Below are 21,985 nucleotides of genomic sequence, written 5' to 3' on the forward strand. Positions count from 1 at the left end.
ATTAATGTCTTGTGTTTTAGCAGGAAATTGATCACTGTTTTCCCTTACCTTAATTTGTTTCGTAACTTTAGTCAGTGAGAGCCACCAACACATTTCTTTTGGGTCGTTGTTTCCTTTTGGTTTGTATGAATGTGTGTTATTTTTAGTTAATTGCCATCTGGGTGCTACCAACCTTTGGACGTATTAGGCCTAATGTAACCTTTGTGGTTGCCTCTGACATCTTGCTGTGTGTTCAGGTCCCCAAACACATTTGTGTGGAGTGTAAGTTTAACCTTGTTCTGGATTCTGTTGGTCCACTTACATGGAGTGATTTGTAGTGTGTTAACCCAGATGGTGTTGCTTTTTATTGGGGATTGGTTTGTCAGACTGGTTACTGGTTACTCGTGGCCTGTACCGTGGTGGGGAGCTATTTTGATGGCAGTGTATGAATGTATGTGTGTATTGTTCTGTAAACTCATTCAACATCAGCGACCGGATATTTATTAAATAAACTAAACTATTTTGCTACATGTCTGCCTCTGCATAGTCATTCAATTGATTAGCCTGCGTCCTGTGGACCTTCTTAATAAGTGACAGTCAGGGTTTGTCACATTTGGCCCTGCGAGTAGGGTCACAGCCAGAGGCAGTAATAGTCAGTAGCTTTGTATAGTGTCTGGTCGCTGGAAATTGGATTTGTAGTTTTTTGTTGTTGCTGGTTTTGTTTTTTTGGTGGTTCTTAGCTAGGTTCGGGAAAACAGTGGTTGAAGACCAGATGAGGACTCTGTCGGCGTGGGCAACTTAAAATAACTGCCAACTCCATTGCCTTGTTATCTCTTGCCACTGGGGTTTGTTGCTTTGAATTTGTGTTTTTTTTTGTCAATTAACTTTTTGTTGTCCTTGTTTTGTTGTTCGTTCTACTTCAATCCCTGTGAGGTAGAATGGCTGACGAAGATATTGCTCAAGAGATGGGCGCTCAATTAAAGGCACTTACTGAGCTGGTGCAGCAACTCCAGGCTGAGAACATCACACTTAGAGCAGAGGTAACATCAGCCCCTTCACCCCATATACCAGTAAATTCACCACCCAGCCACCCTAGCACTAGCGCACGGAGTAACACTGTAGTCACTGCCCCTAGTGGGACAGTGGAGCGTTTTGTGTATGTTCCAAGGGAGCGCAAGTGCCCAAGGTTTTCGGGAAAGCTGTCACACGACTCTTTAACTGTGGAAGATTGGGTTGAGGAGGCCCGCAGCCACCTGTCCTTACGGCCTATGGCCACTTCCGAACAAGCCCTAGCCATTTTTGATTTGTTGGATGGTGAGGCTAGAACAGAGATAAAGTTTCGTCCTGCTGTGGACAGAGATGACCCAGAGAAAATATTTACCATCCTTAGTAATGTCTATGGTTGTTCACAGTCGTACATTAGCCTTCAAAAGCAGTTCTTTCAGCGAAGGCAACTAGAGGGAGAGTCTTTGCGGGAGTACTCCATGCTCTTATGTCCCTGATGGAGATCGTAAATCGCAAAGATCCAGATTGTTTTTCAAATCCAGACATTGTTTTACGTGACCAATTCATAGAATTTGTGCGAGATAGTATGCTGCGTCGGGAGTTATGCCGTCACACTAGGCTTAACCCCAGACTTGGTTTCTTGGATATCCGACGGGAAGCAATCCGTTGGGTAGAAGAGGGTGAACACTCTGGTGCCCCGCGTCCTCGGGCCCAGTCATGTAGTACCAATAGCATCACAGAGTTATCGGTTGACTCGCAAACTGTGTCATTAACATCCACTAAAGAGTTAGTCGAGGTAAAGGAAAGTCTTCGTAAACAACAAGCTCAGCTAGATACCATCTTGAAGCGTCTCGATGCACCTCGCTTTTTACCAGAGGCAGCACATTCTAGGGTGCTTGCTCCCCAACCTCTGGAGCTCTGGCGCGTGGTTCTCGATATCGTTTTCACGCTGATAGTAAACCTATTTGTTTGCTCTGCAGTCAGCCTGGCCACATTGCACGGTTTTGTAAGGTCCCCTCTGTCCCCGCTACCCAGTGGGCGGAAAACTAACACCCTCCGACGTTATGGCCCAACCGTCGGGTGGGGAATCTTCGGGCTGTAGCTTCCCAATAGCACCCCAACTTATTGGTAAATGTCCCGTGGTGGAGGTTCGTGTGGGTGAAGTGCCGATAACCTGTCTACTAGACACTGGATCGATGGTGACTACAGTTACGAAACAAATTAAGGTAAGGGAAAACAGTGATCAATTTCCTGCTAAAACACAAGACATAAATACTTGCACATAACTCAGAATGACAACTTTACATGGTTAAAACAGTAGTCAAAAACTATGCTTACGATTAACAGGACGGCCAATGCGCCAGCACAAACGCGACACGCAGTCTGCAATCAGGTCTTCCTATGCCACTGCAGTGGCAGATTTAAATGTTTGCGTTAACCAAGCGCTTTTGTAAGCGTTACACCACAGCTAACAAACTGATACAAGTGATCTGTATAGTAATCCCCCATAGCAAAACAGATAAATGAAACCTACCAGAGTCCCTCCAGCGACAGACAGCCACGGACAACACGCGCCAAACAATTCAAATGATTTACTCAGTCGGGCGGAAACGAAGTATATATACACCCCACCTTTAGGGGGGCGTGCCCAATGCACTGCAAGTCAGCCCTACCACATAAAGATGAAAGACCCTCAACATCACATACACATCAGGGTATGTGTGAATTTACCTTTAAAACATTATGTGCATTGATTCGATTCAGTGTTGAAACAAGATTTGTTACAAGTGAAGTAAGCTTTTTTTAGAAACACATAAGCTCTGGTAAGGTCAGCTATCTCTGTTGATAAAATATTCTACAGAGTCTGTACCTCCAACCATTGTTGCACCTGTAAAGTTGCATACTTTTGTAAAGTAAATATTTTGCCCAAAGAGTCTTCTTTATTTTAATTTTGTTGGCACTTTATACAGAAATTGCATTGTCTTTTTTGTATGTACTGTATATCATACCTTGGAAGGTTGTTTTGAAATTAGAATAAAGTATGGTAGTTTTCAATCACATTTGTATGTTGCCTTTTCCTGAATGACTAGTAGGTCTGTTCTTGCTTGCAGTGTTAGCAAATGAAGTAGATATGGGTTTTGGATACAAAAATTGTAAATTAATGCTATGCTGACACCTGGGTGTGTGTGTGTGTGTGTGTGCATACGTGAGTGTATATGTCTGCGCAGGCGCTCCTGCTCACACTTCATGCCACCCCTACATACGTCAGTGCCCCACTGGTGCCTACCCTATCAAAAATGTCTGGACACGCCCCTGCTTTTCGCGTGTTTTACCGTGTTAAGACCTGAATGGTATTCGCGACCTGAATGATATTCGCGACCTGAATGATAAGTCATCAGACTGACTGGTTTTGTTATTTTCACTTTACATTTACACTTAAAGTTTAGTGCAGTGAGTTTAATCCCTCCCCCCCCCCCCCCCCCCCCCGTTGAAATGAACGAATGACTCGAAAAAAGATTTGTTCATTTTACTGAACGAGATTCAAAGAACCGAATCAGTAATATGATCCGAACTTCCCAGCACTATTCCCATCACTTCCAATGCAACTGTTACCATTGCGCACCCAACGATAAAGCCTAATTTATACTTATGTCGCCGACACTTTTGAAGTGGTCGCCGACGGAAAAAAAGTGTAGCTCAGGCTGCTGTATTTATACTTCGGGAAACAGTCGCCTGTGCTCAAGGTTCGCTTGCTGTAAACTGAATCATTTTACTGTTACATTCATAGCTATGGTTACATTGTTTATGCTTTGTACCCTAGGTCAGTGGTTCTCAACCTTTTTTCAGTGATGTACCCCTTGTGAAATATGTTTTCAGTCAAGTACCCCCTAACCAGCGCAGAGCATTTTGGATTGAAAAAAATATGTAGGCCCTAATACACAGTGCTATGCCATTGTAACGAATGTGTTCAGGGCATGAACAGGCACAACTCATGGGTGGGTTTTTAGATGTATTTGCTCCTGCAGAAGACAATGAAACAACAAATTGCCATCTTATTTTCTCTCTCTTTGCACCTCAGCTTCCCTCAAGCAATACAAAATGTAGTGTTCATTCAACATTACATCACATATTCAATGCACACTACTAGCCAAGAGCTATTCAAATTAGACCAGAAAACATTTAGCAAATTAATGTTAACATCATGAAAAACTATATCCAGAGGAGATAACCGTGCCACCTAGAGCAGGGGTTCTCAAACATTTCAGCCCACAACCCCTAAAATGGTGTCAGTGACTCGCGACCCCCGCATCCACGGAGGTTGTCACATGTTGGCCCTGGACTTTGATCCAGACCCGCCCACCAGAACTGGCCCCCGTATACGCCACCACAGCTGCCCTGCCCTGCCCTGCTAATAAATGCACATTCTGAGTTAGATGTGATGCTAGTTCGGAAGATCAATTGTTAATGCAAGCACGCGTAGCGCGCAATCCAAATTTTTTGTGCCTTTATTTGAGCGCAACATATTTTTTGAGCTTTGTGTAAAATAAACAAAGCCATTTTTCAATTGGTAAAACTTTGTGTGTAGCAACCCACCTTCTGACTTCAAGTTTCAATGACTTTCCGTTACGTTAAATGACTGAACTACTTGCGGAATGATATGAAAGATGTGAATTAGAAGCACAAAACCCGTTGCCAATGACAGCGGTCATAAACTTTTCGCAGCGATGAATATCAAGAAATTACAGACCTGCAAACGAAGACATTTAACCTACATATGACCCATACAAATCAACAGAACTTTTTTGGAACATTCTGAAGAGCCGAATAATAACTATTTTTAAAGGATTTTTGAATGGATGCTAATGGTTGCTAATCTTTAAAAATCTCACGTACCCCCTGGACTGCCTTCACGTACCCCCAGGGGTACGCGTACCCCCAGTTGAGAACCACTGCCCTAGGTGATCGATCGGAGAAAATGGCTGTAGCTAATATGTGACGACATCAGAGCCAGTAGAAATTTCTCCTGGTAGGCGACACTTTCAAGCGACGGTTAAAAGTGTCGACTGTGACGACATTTCTGTCGGCGACCTTTTCAAAAGTGTCTGCGACCTAAATATAAATTGGGCTTAAGCGAATATATACTCTCGACGGATCACTTGCAAACACACATTGTTTGCAGCGGACAGCTTGGATACCTATCTAACTAGGCAACATTCCCAATCAGGGTGAACACTCAAATGATCTAAACCAGGGGTTCCCAATCCTGGTCCTCGGGCCTCCCTGCCCTGCATGTTTAAGATGTTTCCTTGTTCCAACACACCTGATTCAAATGAATGGTCATTAGCAGGTTTTTTCATAACTAGATAACGACCCATTAGTTGGAATCAGGTTTGGTTGGAGCAGGGAAACATCTAAAACATGCAGGAGTAAAATAAAAATTAAAAAATTAGATGAACTAAAATAGAATATTTCGCAGCGAATACAACAGTTTAAATCAGTTACCACTAACCAAAAAGAGCAACAAGTCTCTAAGCAAGAATCATTGTGATCCTTGAGGAAACTAGCATTGGGTTCAGCAAACCATTCCTAAGTACCGTTGTACTCCCGGAACAAGTGCGTCTGAGCCTTCTCTTGAATGTGGAGAGACAGTCTGTCTCTGATTGAGGTGGTGAGTTGATTCCACCACTGGGGGGCCAGGCAGGAGAAGAGCTTGTGTTGAGCGTTGGGACCACCAGGCGGTTGTCTGAAGAAGACCGTAGGTGGCGGGTGGGGGTGTAAGGCTGGAGGAGAGACTTGATGTAGTCGGAAGGTCAGTACCAGGGTCCTGAATCTGATGCGGGCTGTGATGGGTAGCCAGTGGAGGGAGAAGAGGAGCGTGGTAACGTGGGAGTGTCTGGGTAGATTGTAAACCAGGCGGGCCGCTGCGTTCTGAATCCTCTGAAGAGGGCGGGTTGTGCATGCTGGGAGACCGGCGAGCAGCGAGTTGCAGTAGTCCAACTTGGAGAAGACAAGTGCTTGGACTAGCAGCTGGGTGGAATGCTCTGACGGGTATCTCCTGATCTTCCGGATGTTGTAGAGGGTGAATCTACACGACCGGAAGACCGCAGCAATGTGGGCCGTGAGGGAGAGCTTGTCATCCATGGTAACCCCAAGGTTCCGGGAAGAGGATGAAGGGGTCACCATCACAGATCCCAGGGTGATTGAGAGGTCGTGGGAAATGGAGGGTTTGGCCGGGATGATGAGAAGTTCACTTTTGGCGAGGTTCAGCTGGAGGTGGTGCTTGGTCATCCAGGCGGAGATGTCTGCGAGGCAGGCCTCAATCCTAGCTGAGATCCCCGGATCGGTCGGGGGGAACGACAGGTACAGCTGCGTGTCGTCAGCGTAGCAGTGGTAGGATAAGCCATGGGAGGAGATGATTGGTCTAAGTGAGGTGGTGTACAAAGAGAAGAGGAGGGGTCCAAGGACGGAGCCTTGTGGGACACCAGTGGAGACCTGGCGAGGGTCTGACAGTTTGTTCACAACAAAGTTACGTAATGTGACAAGCCTGAATTTAAAAATTACATTAAAATAATAATGCATGGTGCAGGATTGCCGATGTTGTCAGTCTCCCTGGTGTGTTTTTATACTTTTAAATTCAGTCTCGTCAAATTACGCGATTGGTCTGTGCCACTGCTAGCTCACTAGCCCAGCTGATTCATCAAGATGTTCCGACGAAGGCAGCCGCGGTAGCTAGGTGCTCTCTGTTTTGTCTTGTTTTGTCTGTTTAGTGTTTTAGTGTTCTGCCAAGATTTCCGGGGTTCTCTAACAAGAGAAGTACTTGTAAACATCGGGACTACAACTCCTGCGGATTATTATTTATTTATTTCCCACTTTTCTGCTTCCAGCGGCAGAATTAGTGGGAATTATAGTCAAAGCCACCCTCGGTTTTGTCCTAGCAGCAAAGCGCCGGAGAAGAGGCAAATGAGCACTGGTGTGAGTCCGTCGGCGTGGGGCACGCACAGCGTTACCGGGGATATTTCTCTCCAACGTGCGTTCACTGAGCAACAAACTGGATGAACTTCAGCTACTGGTGTGGAAAAACAGAGACTTTCGTTCATCTTCCGTTTTGTGCTTTACGGAGACATGGCTAAGTGAACTGATCCCAGACTCTGCGCTACAGCTAGCAAGTTTCAAACTGCTGAGAGCGGATTGTGACCCTGTGCTCTCTGGCAAAACGAAAAGTGGTGGTATTTGTTTTTACATTAACAGTGGCTGCTGTGAAGATGTGACAGTGATTCTGCAGCACTGTTCTCCTGATCTGGAATCATTTTTTATTAACTGCAAACCTTTTTACTCGCCACATGAGTTTGCATCATTCATACTGGTTGGCGTCTACATGTCCCCTCAGGCTAGCGCCAACAAGGCTCAACGTGTGCTCGCCAACCAGATATCGTGCGTGGAGCATGAAAATCTGGATTCCTTGGTTATTGTGCTAGGCAACTTTAACAAAGGCAATCTCACTCAAGAACTCCCCAAATACAGACGACTCATCAAATGCCCTACCAGAGAAGGGAACACTTTGGATCACTGCTACTCTTCAGTCAGTAAAGCATACCATGCGGTTCCTTGAGCAGCACTGGGTCACTCAGACCACGCCATGGTTCACCTGATTCCTACATACAGGCAGAAGCTTAAGCGCTGCAAGCCTGCTAAGAGGACATCGAAACAGTGGACCAGTGAGGCTATGGAGGAACTGCGGGTGTGCTTGGACTCTACTGACTCTACTGGGATATGTTCATGACTGCCTCCAATAGTCTGGATGAGCTCACAGAGGCTGTGACATCCTACATCAGCTTCTGTGAGGACTGCTGTATACCAACACGCACCAGGGTGAGCTACAACAACGACAAACCCTGTTTTACAGCTAAACTCAGAAGGCTGAGGCTGGACAAAGAGGCCGCGTTTTGGAGTGGGGACATGGACAGATTCAAGGAGTCGAAGAACAGGTTTAGCAAGGCAATGAGAGAGGCTAAACGACTGTACTCAGAGAGGCTGAAGCGCCAGTTCTCTGCTAACGACTCTGCTTTTGTCTGGAGAGGCCTCAGGCAGATCACCAACTTCAAGCCCAGAGCCCCCCACTCCACTAACGACTCTTGTCTGGCCAACGACCTGAACGAGTTCTACTGTCGTTTTGAAAGACAATTGGACAGTCCTGAACAACCCCTTTCCACCCGTGAGGCCTCCCCCCTCCCCCCCTCTACAGTGACGACCCTCTCCATTCAGGAGAGAAAAGTGAACAAACTGTTCGAGACAGAACCCCCGCAAAGCAGCTGGGCCGGACTCTGTCTCTCCAGCCACCCTCAAGAACTGCGCTGACCAGCTGTCTCCGGTGTTTACCTACATCTTCAACACCTCCCTGGAGACATGCCATGTGCCAGCCTGTCTCAAGTCCTCCACCATCATCCCTGTGCCCAAAAAGCCCAGGCCAACTGGACATAATGACTACAGACCCGTCGCCCTGACCTCTGTGGTAATTAAGTCTTTTGAGCGCCTGGTGCTGGCACACCTTAAATCCATCACAGACCCTCTACTGGACCCCCTGCAGTTTGCCTACAGAGTCAACAGGTCTGTGGACGATGCAGTTAATATGGCCCTCCACTTCACTCTACAGCACCTGGACTCCCCAGCATCCTACGCCAGGATCCTGTACACCAACAGCTGCACCTCCAGTCATCCGTCCGTGAAACTCCTGAAGTTTGCGGACGACACCAACCTCATTGGGCTCATCTCTGTTGGAGACAAGTCTGATTATAGGTGGGAAGCAGACAACCTGGTGACCTGGTGCAGCCAGAACAACCTAGAGCTCAATGCTCTCAAGACAGTGGAGATGGTTGTGGACTTCAGGAAGAACACCGTCCCACTCACCCCCATCACCCTGTGTGACTCCCCAGTCAACACTGTGGAGTCCTTCCGCTTCCTGGGCACTATCCTCTCCCAGGACCTCAAGTGGGAACTGAACATTAGCTCCCTCACCAAGAAAGCACAACAGAGGATGTACTTCCTGCGGCAGCTGAAGAAATTCAACCTGCCAAAGACAATGATGGTGCACTTCTACACAGCCATCATTGAGTCCATCCTCACCTCCTCCATCACCACCTGGTCCGCTGCTGCCACTGCCAAGGACAAGAGCAGGCTGCAGCATATCATCCGAACTGCAGAAAAGGTGATTGGCTGCAATCTACCTTCCCTCAAGGACCTGCACACCTCGAGGACCCTGAGACGAGCAAGGAAGATTGTGGCGGACTCCTCCCACCCTGGACACTCCGTTTCAGTCACTCCCCTCCGGCAGAAGGCTGCGGTGTATCAGGACCAAAACCTTACGCCACACAAACAGTTTCTTCCCTTCCGCTGTTGGCCTCCTCAACAAGGCCAAGAGCTCACACTGACTGAATGTCTTAAAACTATTTACATTTTGCACTACATTCAATTCCTGTAATATTTGTATTTTAGATTGTATTTTATATTGTAAATTGGCAACTTATATTTTATTGTATATTTTATTTTAATTGTATTCCACTTAGTATTGCTAGTGTATGTATCCTTAGTATAGTTAGACCACATTTAAATTTAAGATTCATATATGTTCATTGTATGCACTTCCCTGCCAAAGCAAATTCCTTGTCTGTGCAAACATTCATGGCGAATAAATCCATTTCTGATTCGGACACATGACTGGTTGAGTGACCGGTGGCATTACATGTAGCCTAGTCTACTGTATTGCACTAGTAAAATATTGTGTATTTTTACATAAATGTTGTGTAAAAGTGGTGTTTTGATTGATATTGTGAGTACATGAACCCAAGTCTGCATGCCTGGCCATGACTACAACAGTGACCTTAGAGAACTACAACTGTATTAACTTGTCTAACATGCCCCCGATGGTGGTGTACTGTGGGAAGGCAAGTGGTGCAGAGTGTTAAAAAACGCTGTAGTGGACACGTATCGTAAGTATTTGTGTAGTTTGGGAAAGATTTTCTTCTCTGGATTAATACCAAACATCTCTTTCATATGTCTTGGCAGTGTGAATTTTTTAAATGGCACTATGGAAACTGAAGTTCAGACTTCAGACAGAAACCAGGTGACAACTCCACCTGTGTCAGACAGGAACGACCCTGCGACACAGACAATCCAAGGCATTGATCAAAGCCGGCCTGAGTCGGAGCAGATGACTGCACTCCCAGAATCCTCTCCTGAGAGAATACATCATTTAACAGATTATTGTCAGCGCTATTGACTGAACACACCGACAACACTGGCTCGTCTCTGAATGACCACAAAGCAGCAGCAACAAAGCAGACAGTTTGGTTCTCCTTCAATGGCATCAACCTCATCACATGTCAATGACAGGTTTTCTACTGTGCACAAATAATTTCACTGCTGTGAGGAGTAGAGAGGTCTTGCACAGGACAGACACACATCAGGTTTGTTTGTAAGGGAGAAGTCATTAATAGAATCATTTTTGTCAAACAGTCTTTCTCAAATAATCCCCAAAATTCTTATTAGATCTCTAGAAGAATTACATCTTCTGCATTGACTAGTGTGTGCGTGTGCATGTCTGTGTGTGTATCTATGTACTTTTTGACATTTAGAAGTTTATAATTCATGAGGATTCTCCAGTTTGGGGGCAAATGTGTGTTTGTATTTGTGTGTACATGTGTGTATGTGTCTGTGTAAGTGTACGTGGGGGTCTCCTATAAATAGATCTCTACCCTAGGTGAGTCACTGCATTATTAATACATTATATGGATTTGTCGCCAGGGCTCCTACTCAGATATAATACCACTGTTTGCTGCATGCAGCTCCAGATTAATTTGTGTCTTGGCACACCTACAGTGTTTTAAACCCACTGTTATCATACAGGAAACCACCGAGTCAGGGATGGGAACCCTGGAAGCCTTCCTGTAAAATTTTTGAAGAATTCACAAATGCTGAGAGAGAGATATATTAAGACAGGGGTGTCCAAACGTTTTTCAAAGAGGGCCTGATTTGATAATGTGAAGATGCTCGGGGGCCAAAAATTTTTTAACCATAAAAGTTACATGCAAATAATAAACAATTTTCATTGTCACAATTTTTTAATGGCAATGTAACCAAATATAAGCCACTCAGTCAGGCGTGAACAACTGTAAAAACACAATTCTGCTTTTCATTCATATCTGGAGTCAGATAACATTGAACAAACTCCATGAAATACCTTTACCTTTCATTTTAAACAGGAGTAATAAGTAATGCTGTCTGTTGTCTGTTAAAACATGTAAAAGACAGAGCAAAATTCAGAAGATTATTCAGACAGTAATAGATTGTGTCACATTTATAGGTACATAACATCAAAAGTTATAGCCAAATCTTATTCAAGAGTTTAATAAAATAAGTGCCATAAGTCCAAGTGCATATATTAACTGTGCTTTTGGATTTTCACTGTTAATAATGACAGATGTTATTCTTAAAAAACACATAATTTCAGATTGACAAAGAAACAGATAACTTGCTGACAATAATGAGAAGGGTGATACTGAGATCTGGATTTCAGTAAACAGGCCAGGTCGGGTTTGACGGCACTGGTTGAGATGCTTAAAATGTCACGTAAGTGGGAGTCACTTAGTTTTGACCTCAATCGGCTCTTGTTTAAATTAATGGCAGAGAATGTCTGCTCACACAAATGTGGAGCCGAATAAGCTCAGCATTTTCTTCGCATGTGTTCGCATTTCTGGAAACTTTCCTTTATCCAGCTGCCGGTAAAAGTCAACAAGAGAAAGCTGCTGGTGTCTGCCGCGCCACTCGTCGTCACACTGCAGCTCAATGAGCTCCAGCTGCAGCTGTGGAGGAGCATCATCAGGGTCCACGGAGAGGGGAGAAGAGAAAAGCAACATCTCCTTTTCTATAGCTGCAAAATCCCGAAAGCGTTTGTTTAATTCCACAGAAAGAGATGTGACGTCTGTTGCATACCTCTCCATTTGCGCACCGATGTTGTCCTGTGGAAAACTGTCAATGACCTCTTTCAGAGCTGGGAAATGTGCAGTGCAGGGTTCTGATTGTGACAAGTGTCTTCGGAAAAGTTGCAGCTTGCTTCCAAAGGCCTTGATGTGTGCATATAGCTGGCTCACCACTGCGTCTCGTCCTTGAAGATTAACATTCAGTGCATTCAGATGCTTTGTTATGTCAACCAAAAAAGCCAAATCTGCCAGCCATACAGGATCTGACAGTTCTTGCATTGGTTGCCCCTTTTCATCCCAAAAAATTCTGATTTCCCCTCTGAGAGAGAAAAATCGCTGCAATGCAGACCCCCGACTGAGCTACCTCACATCATTGTGATATATTACGTTTCCGTATTCAGCTTGGATGTCAAGCAAGAACTGCTGAAACTGGCGGTGCTATAGAGCTTTAGATCGAATGGAATTTATTGCCTTTACCGCCGGTTTCATAACATGATCAAATTTGAGAATTTTTGCGCAGAGAGCCTGCTGGTGAATTATACAGTGGAGTTTTATAGCGTTACCTCCTTCTTCGCTGACTTTATTGCAGATCAGTGTGGACAATCCACTTCGTTCACCAGTCATGGCAGGCACACCATCGGTAATAATCCCACAAACTTTACTCCATGGTAGTTTCATATCCTCAACAGCGGCACTAACAGCAGTGAATAAATCCGTTCCTCTTGTTCGGCCTTTGAGGCTTTGGAGGTCAAGCAGCTCCTCTGTTACCTTCATGTTGTCATCAACTCCTCTTAAAAAAATCAGTAGCTGTGCAGTGTCAGATGCATCTGTGCTTTCATTGCAGGCTAATGAAAAATAATCAAAAGTCACTCCCCTGTCCCCCAATTGTCTATGAATATCTGACGATATGTCCTCAATTCTCCGTGCCACAGTATTACGAGCCAGGCAAACGTTCATAAATTCTTGCTTCTTCTCGGGGCAAATGTTCTCCACCATTTTCATGACACAGTCTTTGATAAACGTACCCTCTGTAAAAGGTTTGTCATGTTTAGCTATTAACATGGCCACTTCGTAGCTTGCTTTGGTAATGTTTTCATTTGAATCATTGGCCCGCATGAAGAATCGCTGTTGTGAAGCCAGAGCAGCTTTGAGTTGTTTAACTTTTTCAGCACGGTCACTCGCCGTTAGCTTGTCAAATGCGTTAGCATGTTTTGTCTGGTAGTGTCTCTTTACATTGAATTCCTTAAACAAGGCAACTGTCTCTTGACAAGTTAGGCAAACACAGTTGCCTCGAGTGTCAGTGAAGAAATATTGTAATTCCCATTTCTCCTGAAAGCGGCGGCCCTCACTGTCAAATTTCCTCTTTTTACTTGCCATGGTAGAAATGATCAGAGAACGGTTCGCGGCAACGTGTGTTTGAAAGTCGGTTGGACAAGTGTGTGCGCAACAGTAAAGCTGTACTAACGATCACACTGTTGCCTTGTTCTCGCGAGACGAACATTTGGTCGATGCCAAAGTAAAAGTCCAATACCCTATCCTAGCGGTTGAAGGAGGAATTGTATTTGAAAGTTTTATTATTTATTTAACAGTGCTGGCGGGCCATAGATAACACATTAGAAGACCGAAGCTGCGGGCCAATTGAAACCGGACTTTGGACACCCCTGTATTAAGAGAAGAAGGAGTGGGAGACCATGAGTGAGTGTGGATGAGAGTAAGAGAGTGAGTGGACGACAAAAAGAGGAGTGAGAGAGGCACAGAGAAAGTGAGAAAAAGAGTGAGAATGAGAGAGAGTGAGTGAAAGAGTAAAAGGGGAGAGTTTTTAGTGACCTGTGAGGATATTGCTTCTGTGCAGTTACATTACATTTATTCATTTATCAGACGCTTTTATCCAAAGTGACTTCCAAGAGCTTTAGAAAAGTGCATAGGTCAATGATCATGAACAACGAGATAACCCCAAAAACATTGTGGATTGCCAAAACATGAAGCATACATTGTGAAAAGCAAATAAGTGAAAATGGGAAGAAACATAAGAGCATATTGTTAAACAAGTTACAATTAAACAACATCAACCTCAAAAGTGTACCTGTGGGAAAGCAAGCAACAATAATATAAATCAAAGCAAGTACAAGAAGTGAAATCAGTTACAACTAGCCAACAAGAAAAACAAGTCCCTCGATAAGTCATTGTTTTCCTGAAGGAAACTAACATAGAGTCTAGCAAATCATTCCTAAGAACCGTTGTACACCCGGACCAAGTGTTTTTAGCCTTTTCTTGAAGGTGGAGAGACAGTCAGGGCCTCATTTACTAACAGGTTTGCACCCATTTCAGGCATAAAATAGCAGGTAAAGACATAAAACCGTATTTACAAAGGCAGCGCACTTGAGTAAAAACGCAGATTACAGCTGCTGGGAGGATATAAGGGAAAGTGGGTGTGTGCCGCAAAGAGATGTGAGGAGAGGTGTATTTCTTCCTTGTAACATGTTAAAGTTTGCTGTAACTTAGTGAACCAATAATTCTATCTCCTGTTCGGCAAACCTTCTTTTTCTTTTCCTCGAATCACCCAGGGTGGCAGTAACATGCAGGCGATTTCTCCCGTCTTTTAACTGCGCACTAATCAACACTAAAGGGTGGAGTAAGGCGCTGATTGCCCGACGAGGATCTGGTTTGATAAATACCACGCAAAATGTGGAAATACACTGTGCACTATTTGAGGTTGGGCAAAGGCTCAGATTAAGCTGCGGTCGCAATGTTAGTAAATGAGGCCCTTAGTGTCTCTGATGGAGGTGATTCCACCATTGGGGGGCCAGACAGGAGAAGAGCTTGGGTTGGGAGTGGGCACTCTTGAGCGGTGGGACCACCAGACGGTTGTCAGAGGAAGACCGTAGGTGGCGGGTGGGGGTGTAAGGCTGGAGGAGAGACTTGATGTAGTCGGATGCAGTCCCGTTCACAGCTCTGAAGGTCAGTACCAGGGTCTTGAATCTGATACGGGCCATGATGGGAAGCCAGTGGAGAGAGATGAGGAGCAGGGTTACATGGGAACGTCTGGGTAGATTGAAGACCAGGCGGGCTGATGCGTTCTGAATCCTCTGAAGAGGGCGGGTTGTGCATGCTGGGAGACCGGCGAGCAGCGAGTTGCAGTAGTCTGACTTGGAGAGGACAAGTGCTTTGACTACCAGCTGGGTGGAATGCTCAGACAGGTATCTCCTGATCTTCCGGATGTTGTAGAGGGTGAATTTACACGACCAGGAGACAGAGTTGTGAGGGAGAGCTTGTCGTCCATGGTAACCCCGAGGTTCCTGGCAGAGGAAGAGGGGGTCACCGTCGCAGATCCCAGGGTGATTGAGAGGTCGTGGGAGATGGAAGGTTTGGCCGGGATGATGAGAAGTTCAGTTTTGGCCAGGTTCAGCTGGAGGTGGTGCTTGGTCATTCAGGCAGAGATGTCTGAGAGGCAGGCCTCGATTATAGCTGAGATCCCCGGATCAGTCGGGGGGAATGACAGGTTCAGCTGCGTTTCGTCAGCGTAGCAATGGTAGGAGAAGCCGTGGGAGGTGATGATCGGTAAGGAGGTGGGTTAAGAAGGGTGGAGGAGGTAGAGAAAAGTTTGTGAGGGTTTGAGGCAGAGTTTATTTGTTCATCATGGCCATTTGCCACTGGATGCATAATTCACTGCTCCTGATAGTTGATAGTCCTGGCAGCATCACTAACTGACACACCAATGCACCCGAACACTATATGGCCCTCATGCTGGTTTTGTTATAGTTTATACTTCTGCAGTCTGCAGTGACCTTTGGGAAAGGACGCAAGAGAGACTGCTGTTTTAGTCATGTGTCATGTCACCCTGGTGGTTATAATAGGTTAAATAAAGTCACACATACCTGTTATTTGCAGTTTTGAGGAAGAATTGTCCATTAGAGTCCAACTCAACATTTCAAAGGAGCAAAAGCAGAAAGTCTTTGAATCACACGTTTGAACTGACTGATGATCTGTGAGAAACGCACACACTGCATCAAGCTTTGGGCAATTCTTTAAACAAGAAGTGGGAATCAGTCACTGAAGTATACCCAGTCAGATGTTCACACAGTGTTAATGGTTTTGATATGAAGTATTTTGAACAAAGCCCTATCTCTGTGTATCAGTAGGTGCAGTGAGCAGTCATCACTAAGGGGTACAACCTAATCTGATGACCGACTGTCACTTCTATTGATCAACACGTCCGCCACTCATGTGACCTTAGATACCTTGCCAAAGGCATTAGCATTTTAATGGCAGACGTGACAAAAGCACTGGTGTTCATCTGGGAGATAACACCGATGAAGCCTGCACCCAATTTAGCGGAGAGGAATGGGCAGGTAGAGAGAAAAAACACAATTCTGAAGCAAACTGTTGATTGTGGGTTTTTTTATGTGTAAGGTAACCTTGAGTGTGAATCCATCCACACCGCTGAGGCGATATCGCGGCGGGATTGATGAGAGGTTTAATCAGTGAGAGGGCCGTCTCCTGGGAGGGATAAAGAAGTGAGGAGGGGGATCAGCTACTGTACATATTTCACATGAGAAATAGATTTTCTGGCGAATATCGTCCCAGTTTGTTCTCTCCCTCATATCTATCAGCTGCAGAGCTCTTCACTTTAATAATAATTACAGACAGATTGGGAGATGGATAAATTCCTGAGCGTTAGATATGACTAAATTAGTCTGAGGCCAGTCAAGATTGGGAAGCTTCTGAGAATTCCATCTTAATCCAGAGTGAGACTCGGGAGATAGGCCTACATGGGAAAAAAGCAGGGACGGCGCAGATGCTATCATTGACAGGGGGAGCTGTGCATTTATATATATATATATATATATATATATATAATATATAAGTACTATTAATAAATGAGCAAAACGTGGTCACTCGTGAAGTTAATTTGAATGGAACTGCAGTTGTTCTAGCTGCCGTCTCTGCATCCGCGACAAACGCATCAGTGGACTACTCCGTGTCAGACTCAGTACAATTAACATCCGATTCTCCGATTGGATATTTCTGGGGCGGATATCGGGGTGCTTTGGTCTTTCTTGAGGGTGCTGAAGCACCAGCGACCACAAGCCATGTATATATTACTTGGTACATATCCTAGAAATCAGGTTAACATAGATAATGACAAAAAAGATATATTAAAATAGGCCAAACTGTAAATTGATATAGCCTACTTCAAGTCATCTTGTCTTTTTTAACCACACCTCATTTTTTTTTGTTCACACCCAGCGCTAGTGTCACGGCCATGGCCGTGCTTTTATTTAGTTAGGTTTTTCCTAACACAATCCGCACAAAATAATGCGAAGCCTACGCCAGTTCGTACGCAAACTTTCGTGAGAATGTGCGGTCACCCACGCACACTGTGACCGATGTGACAAAACTTGAGAAATGGGAAACTGCGAGGATGAAACTCAAAGCCTTCAAGTTGATAACATTGTGTAAAATAGATTGAAATGTACCTCTCATGTGTTACATGTGAAGAGTTCCCTGGAGTACACGCACAACAAAAACATGATTTACGCACCTAAGTAAATATATTCTTTGCAGCAATGTGAAGTGTCTGAGCTGGTAGAGAAGAGCTTCAAACTGTTGCACTGTGAGTCTTAAAGGAAAGTTATCAGTAGGCTCTCTTTAAAGATCTACAGCCAACCACACCAACACTACCAGTGTTATAAAAACACTTGATAGACTGCACCATTATTCACTTGATGCTTTTATCTTCTGATCGTGTTATTTTATATATTTACATTTACATTTAGTCATTTAGCAGACGCTCTTATCCAGAGCGACTTACAGTAAGTACAGGGACAGTCCCCCTGAGGCAAGTAGGGTGAAGTGCCTTGCCCAAGGACACAACGTCATGTGGCACAGCCGGGAATTGAACTGGCGACCTTCTGATTACTAGCCCGACTCCCTCACCGTTCAGCCACCTGACTCCCTATATATGATATATATATTAGTGCTGTCAAACGATTAAAATATTTAATCGCGATTAATCGCATTAATGTCATAGTTAACTCGCGATTAATCACAATTAATCGCACATTTTTATCTATTCTAAATGTCCCTGATTTCTTTTTGTCCCAATCTTTTTTCAAATTTTAATGCTCTTATCAACATAGAAAAGTGGTTCGGATTGCTTTGTGCAAATATTTTTTTTATTGAAAACAACATTGCAATCGCCTGGCTTTGACGAGGGGGCAGAGAATTTGCATCAGCTGTGTGCTTGGCCATCAAGTGGTATTTCAGACTGGACGTGCTGCGATGATAGCTCAGTTTACAACGACAAAACACACAGATCACTGGTCTTGTCAATAGAACCATTTGGCAACTTTTTAAAAGCAAACTTTCCATTCAGAATCTTATTGGCATCCATTTCGGCATCTCGCGCTCGTCATTCACTCAAAACGTAACGTTAGCCTACTACCAGAGAATGTCTAATATCCGTAAACGGGCTCTGCTACTACTCTTTAGCTAGCTCGCAAGCCAAACGAGTGTTTGGCGTGCCTGTTGTTTTGTTTCCGGTCTAGCTAGATCCGGTGTGGTGTTGTAGTTTTTCTAACGTCGGTAGTTGTTGCAACAGCATGTGAAAAAAACTACAAAGTTTGCTAGGCCAAAAAGAGCGTTAATCGCGCGATAAAATAATTGACGCCGTTAATTTGGGTTTGCGTTAATGCCGTTAATAACGCGTTAAACTGACAGCACTAATATATATATATATATAAGTCACAAAAATGAAAACAGCTCATGTGAGAGAAAGGAGAGACAAATGCATGTTAAGCTTCATCTAAACTCTAGTAGAAGAGAAAAACATACTGTTGGCTTTCAAATTCAAGTATGGCACCGTAATTTCATGCATTTGTTAATGTAAATTCAACACATTTCACAAACGAAATCTTGTATGTGGGTATTCAAGATAAGGCTTTGATTTCCATCCTAGATCTCTCACACTTGTCTGTCTCTGGTTCCACCAGGGCACTGCTGCAATGGCCCAGAGCCCTTCAAATGGTCAAGTAAAACGCACACAACATCCTGGAGAACCCTGATGTCCAGTTGGAACATGCCCATACGCTTCTAGTGTTTTTTCACACCTCTGTTGTAGTCCCACTTGAAGCTGGAGTTGCTCACTCGACAGTGCCTTCACACCAACCATCCATGAATGCTGCTTGTTGACATGAACATAAATCGTTTGTGAGCTCAAGCTGTCCAGCTGGAGACAAGCAAGAGGTTTGCGATAAATAGCCTCCAGGGATTTAAAAAAGCTCTGAACCTTTTACTTTTTCAAGTCTGCATGTCTCGCATGGGCCGAAGTGCTGGGGGCTGTGTCTACCTGCCTCGGGTCTTTGTGTCCTGGGTAGGGATGAAGTCCATCTCAGACCCAGACAGAAGACAGGTGGGAGAGCTGAACACTGGTCGCAGGGCAATGACAGACTCTGAAGGGCTGATAAATTAATCTGTCACGCACACTTGCTGCATTCATAATAAAGAGGCATTGACTATCCCAACTATCACTCACCTACAGCGGAAAATGAAGACCAGAAGAGATTCTACTTCTTTCTCCAGAGTATTTGAGTCTGGTATTTTCCTTGCTGGGTGAAATAAGTTAATTTGTGTTGATGAACTAATGCTTTTGAGACAGGACATGACCATTAACAATTTAACAATACCATTTCACCAGCCTACATTTTATCAGTCAGCCCATTCCTCAGTCTATTCTGTTGCAAAACTTTCTTCCCTGATGTGAACACATACTTTTAAAAGTGACCAGTGGGCTGTAGGAAGTGTAATGTGGGTGTAGTAGACCCTCACTTCCTCGGAGCAATTTGATTTCTCTCAGGGACCTTTCCAGAATATAAAAGAGATATAATATTCAGTTTTCTCTGAGGGCTGATAAAACTTCCTCCTCATGTGAGCTCTTATTTGTGGCAACATGCTATCACTTCTTGGGAGCCTTCTGGGTGAATGGGAACACTCACAACAGCAAACTCACCATTACACTATCTCTCTGTAACAAAAACACTCTCACTGAAAGCTCAGTAATGGCCCTGAAATCTCCAATACGGTATGTGTCCACCAATCTAAAATCCAATACAATTATGAGCTGATCAGCAAAAGGGCAATGTTCATTGTAATGACAAGGTCCATTATCTGGTTTTGCTGCTCCTATTAGCCAGTCATTATTGAAAGCAGTTATGTTCAGTATCATATGGATGTACTTAATGAGGCTTTTTTCCTTTGGCTTGCAGCTGCTCCTGGGGAGACACAGCAAATCGCTGGTGAATGAGGGCCTGTCTAAAGGTGGAAGGAGCCTATCTAAGCTATTAACTACGCTGTAGTTAATCACCATCAGTTGGAAACCAACTATTCTGATTTAATAACAGCTAAAACACGCTTAAGATAAAACACGCAGTTTGGTCTCCTAGACAAATAATAATCATTCCCTGGATGAGGCAAAACTGTAATGTGTGGGTGATTTCTTCAAGCCAATTAAAACTTAAATTCGGAACAACGTGTCAACTTGTTGACGTATTTGCCAAAAAAGAGTGAGGGGTGATTAATTGAATCAACTTTTCCTTTTTCCAACCCATTTGAGCAATGGCTCTCGGGTGTTGTGTCAAACCTCGTTAGCGTCTCTCTCTGGGTAATTCATCTGGACTGTCCGCTGTCTCACTAATAAACATACAAGTAATCTATTGTGACAGAATAATAAAACTCGCAAAAAAATATGCAATTAGGTGCATGATCTGTGGAGATGAGCAATTAAGGGCTTGCGCAAAGCCCCAAATTGGACTTCAGGTTTGGGTGTGTTCACCATGCATGTACACTACAGGATCATCCCCTCATACATAATGAATAATCTGTTTGGGCTGTTCTGAAGGTCCGGGAACAGCAACACGCTCATTCTACCTGAGCTCTGACGATTAACGATGCTAAAATACAAGATTAGAACTGTCAGTTACACTGCGTAAGTCTTCTTGTCTGTGTCATGTTTTAATCTTGCTAGGGGAGTAAAACTTTGTTAATGTAGTTTATATCAATGTGGGCCAGTCTTACATCATATTAACATATTAATAAGTTAGGTATGTGTACTGTATCCACAGATATGTCAGAATAAAGTGAGAAGTGAGAAGGAAAGTGAGAAGCAGAGGTATCAGCAACATAAAGGCTCTGGTACCTTGGGTGTTGACACAGAGGACGGTGTTGACCATGATGCCAGGGCCACAGCCTCCTGTGCTGGGCACACACAGGGCCCCGGGCTGGCTCTGCCACAGGTAGCACGCTGGCTCCTCACAGGGAATTGACTCCACCAGGTGGATACATCTGTCTGGAGAACCAGGAGGAGACCAGAGGACCACCCTCCTCCTTTGTCTGAACCCTGCAGAAAGGGACACAGGGTGGGGAGGGAGAAATTAAGAGAGAGACGAGAGAGACAGAGAGAGAGAGATAAAGGGAAAGAGAAACAATGCAGAGAAGGAGGTCATGGAAGAAGCTAAAGGTTGTTGTAGGGCAAACAACTAAAACTATTCCCCTAAGTTTAAAGGAAGAGGGCTAAACTGAAAAGTGAATTAACCAAATATGCTGGAATTGCAGTTATTTGACTGCGAGAGCAAGAATGGTCAAAGTAACGTTAAATAACAGAAATATTTAATTACATGGCAAAGGAATTAAATCAAAGGCAAACATGATACAAAGTGAAGGTTTACAATCTACCCTGATTATTGTAAATCAGAGATAAAGAGTAAGAGGTAAGGAAGGAAAAGGAGTAGGACAAGCCAGAGCTGAGGAGAAGTCCACAGGAGATTGAGAATCCAAAGAACAATGCTTCACAATTCCCAACTATTACACCCAACTATTATTTGTAGAACAACCAATCAGACCCGAATATTGGCCCTTACTTATGAACATATGACTAGCAATGCAACAGTAAGTTTCACAATTAGGTGTGACACCCATCAAGTAGAAACTCCGTCCAGCAACTCCAGATTTTGGCAAATGTGAGGTGGGGGCAG

The 21,985-nt window shown here is 44.3% G+C and overlaps 1 protein-coding gene across 2 annotated transcripts in view; it reads right to left on the reverse strand.

Annotated features, from left to right (window-relative positions):
* The window catches only part of thsd7ba (thrombospondin, type I, domain containing 7Ba), a 385,664-nt gene that overhangs the window by 215,407 nt on the left and 148,272 nt on the right, over positions 1–21,985 (reverse strand). For both annotated transcript variants that reach the window (XM_084689263.1, XM_084689262.1), the window contains exon 7: positions 21,151–21,351. In XM_084689263.1, the coding sequence (XP_084545389.1) occupies positions 21,151–21,351 (201 nt within the window). The remainder of the gene's footprint in view (positions 1–21,150; positions 21,352–21,985) is intronic.

This window comes from Hypomesus nipponensis, chromosome 23 (genome assembly GCF_054491055.1).
Source record: "Hypomesus nipponensis isolate SF chromosome 23, ASM5449105v1, whole genome shotgun sequence".
In the NCBI taxonomy this organism is placed as follows: Eukaryota; Metazoa; Chordata; class Actinopteri; order Osmeriformes; family Osmeridae; genus Hypomesus; species Hypomesus nipponensis.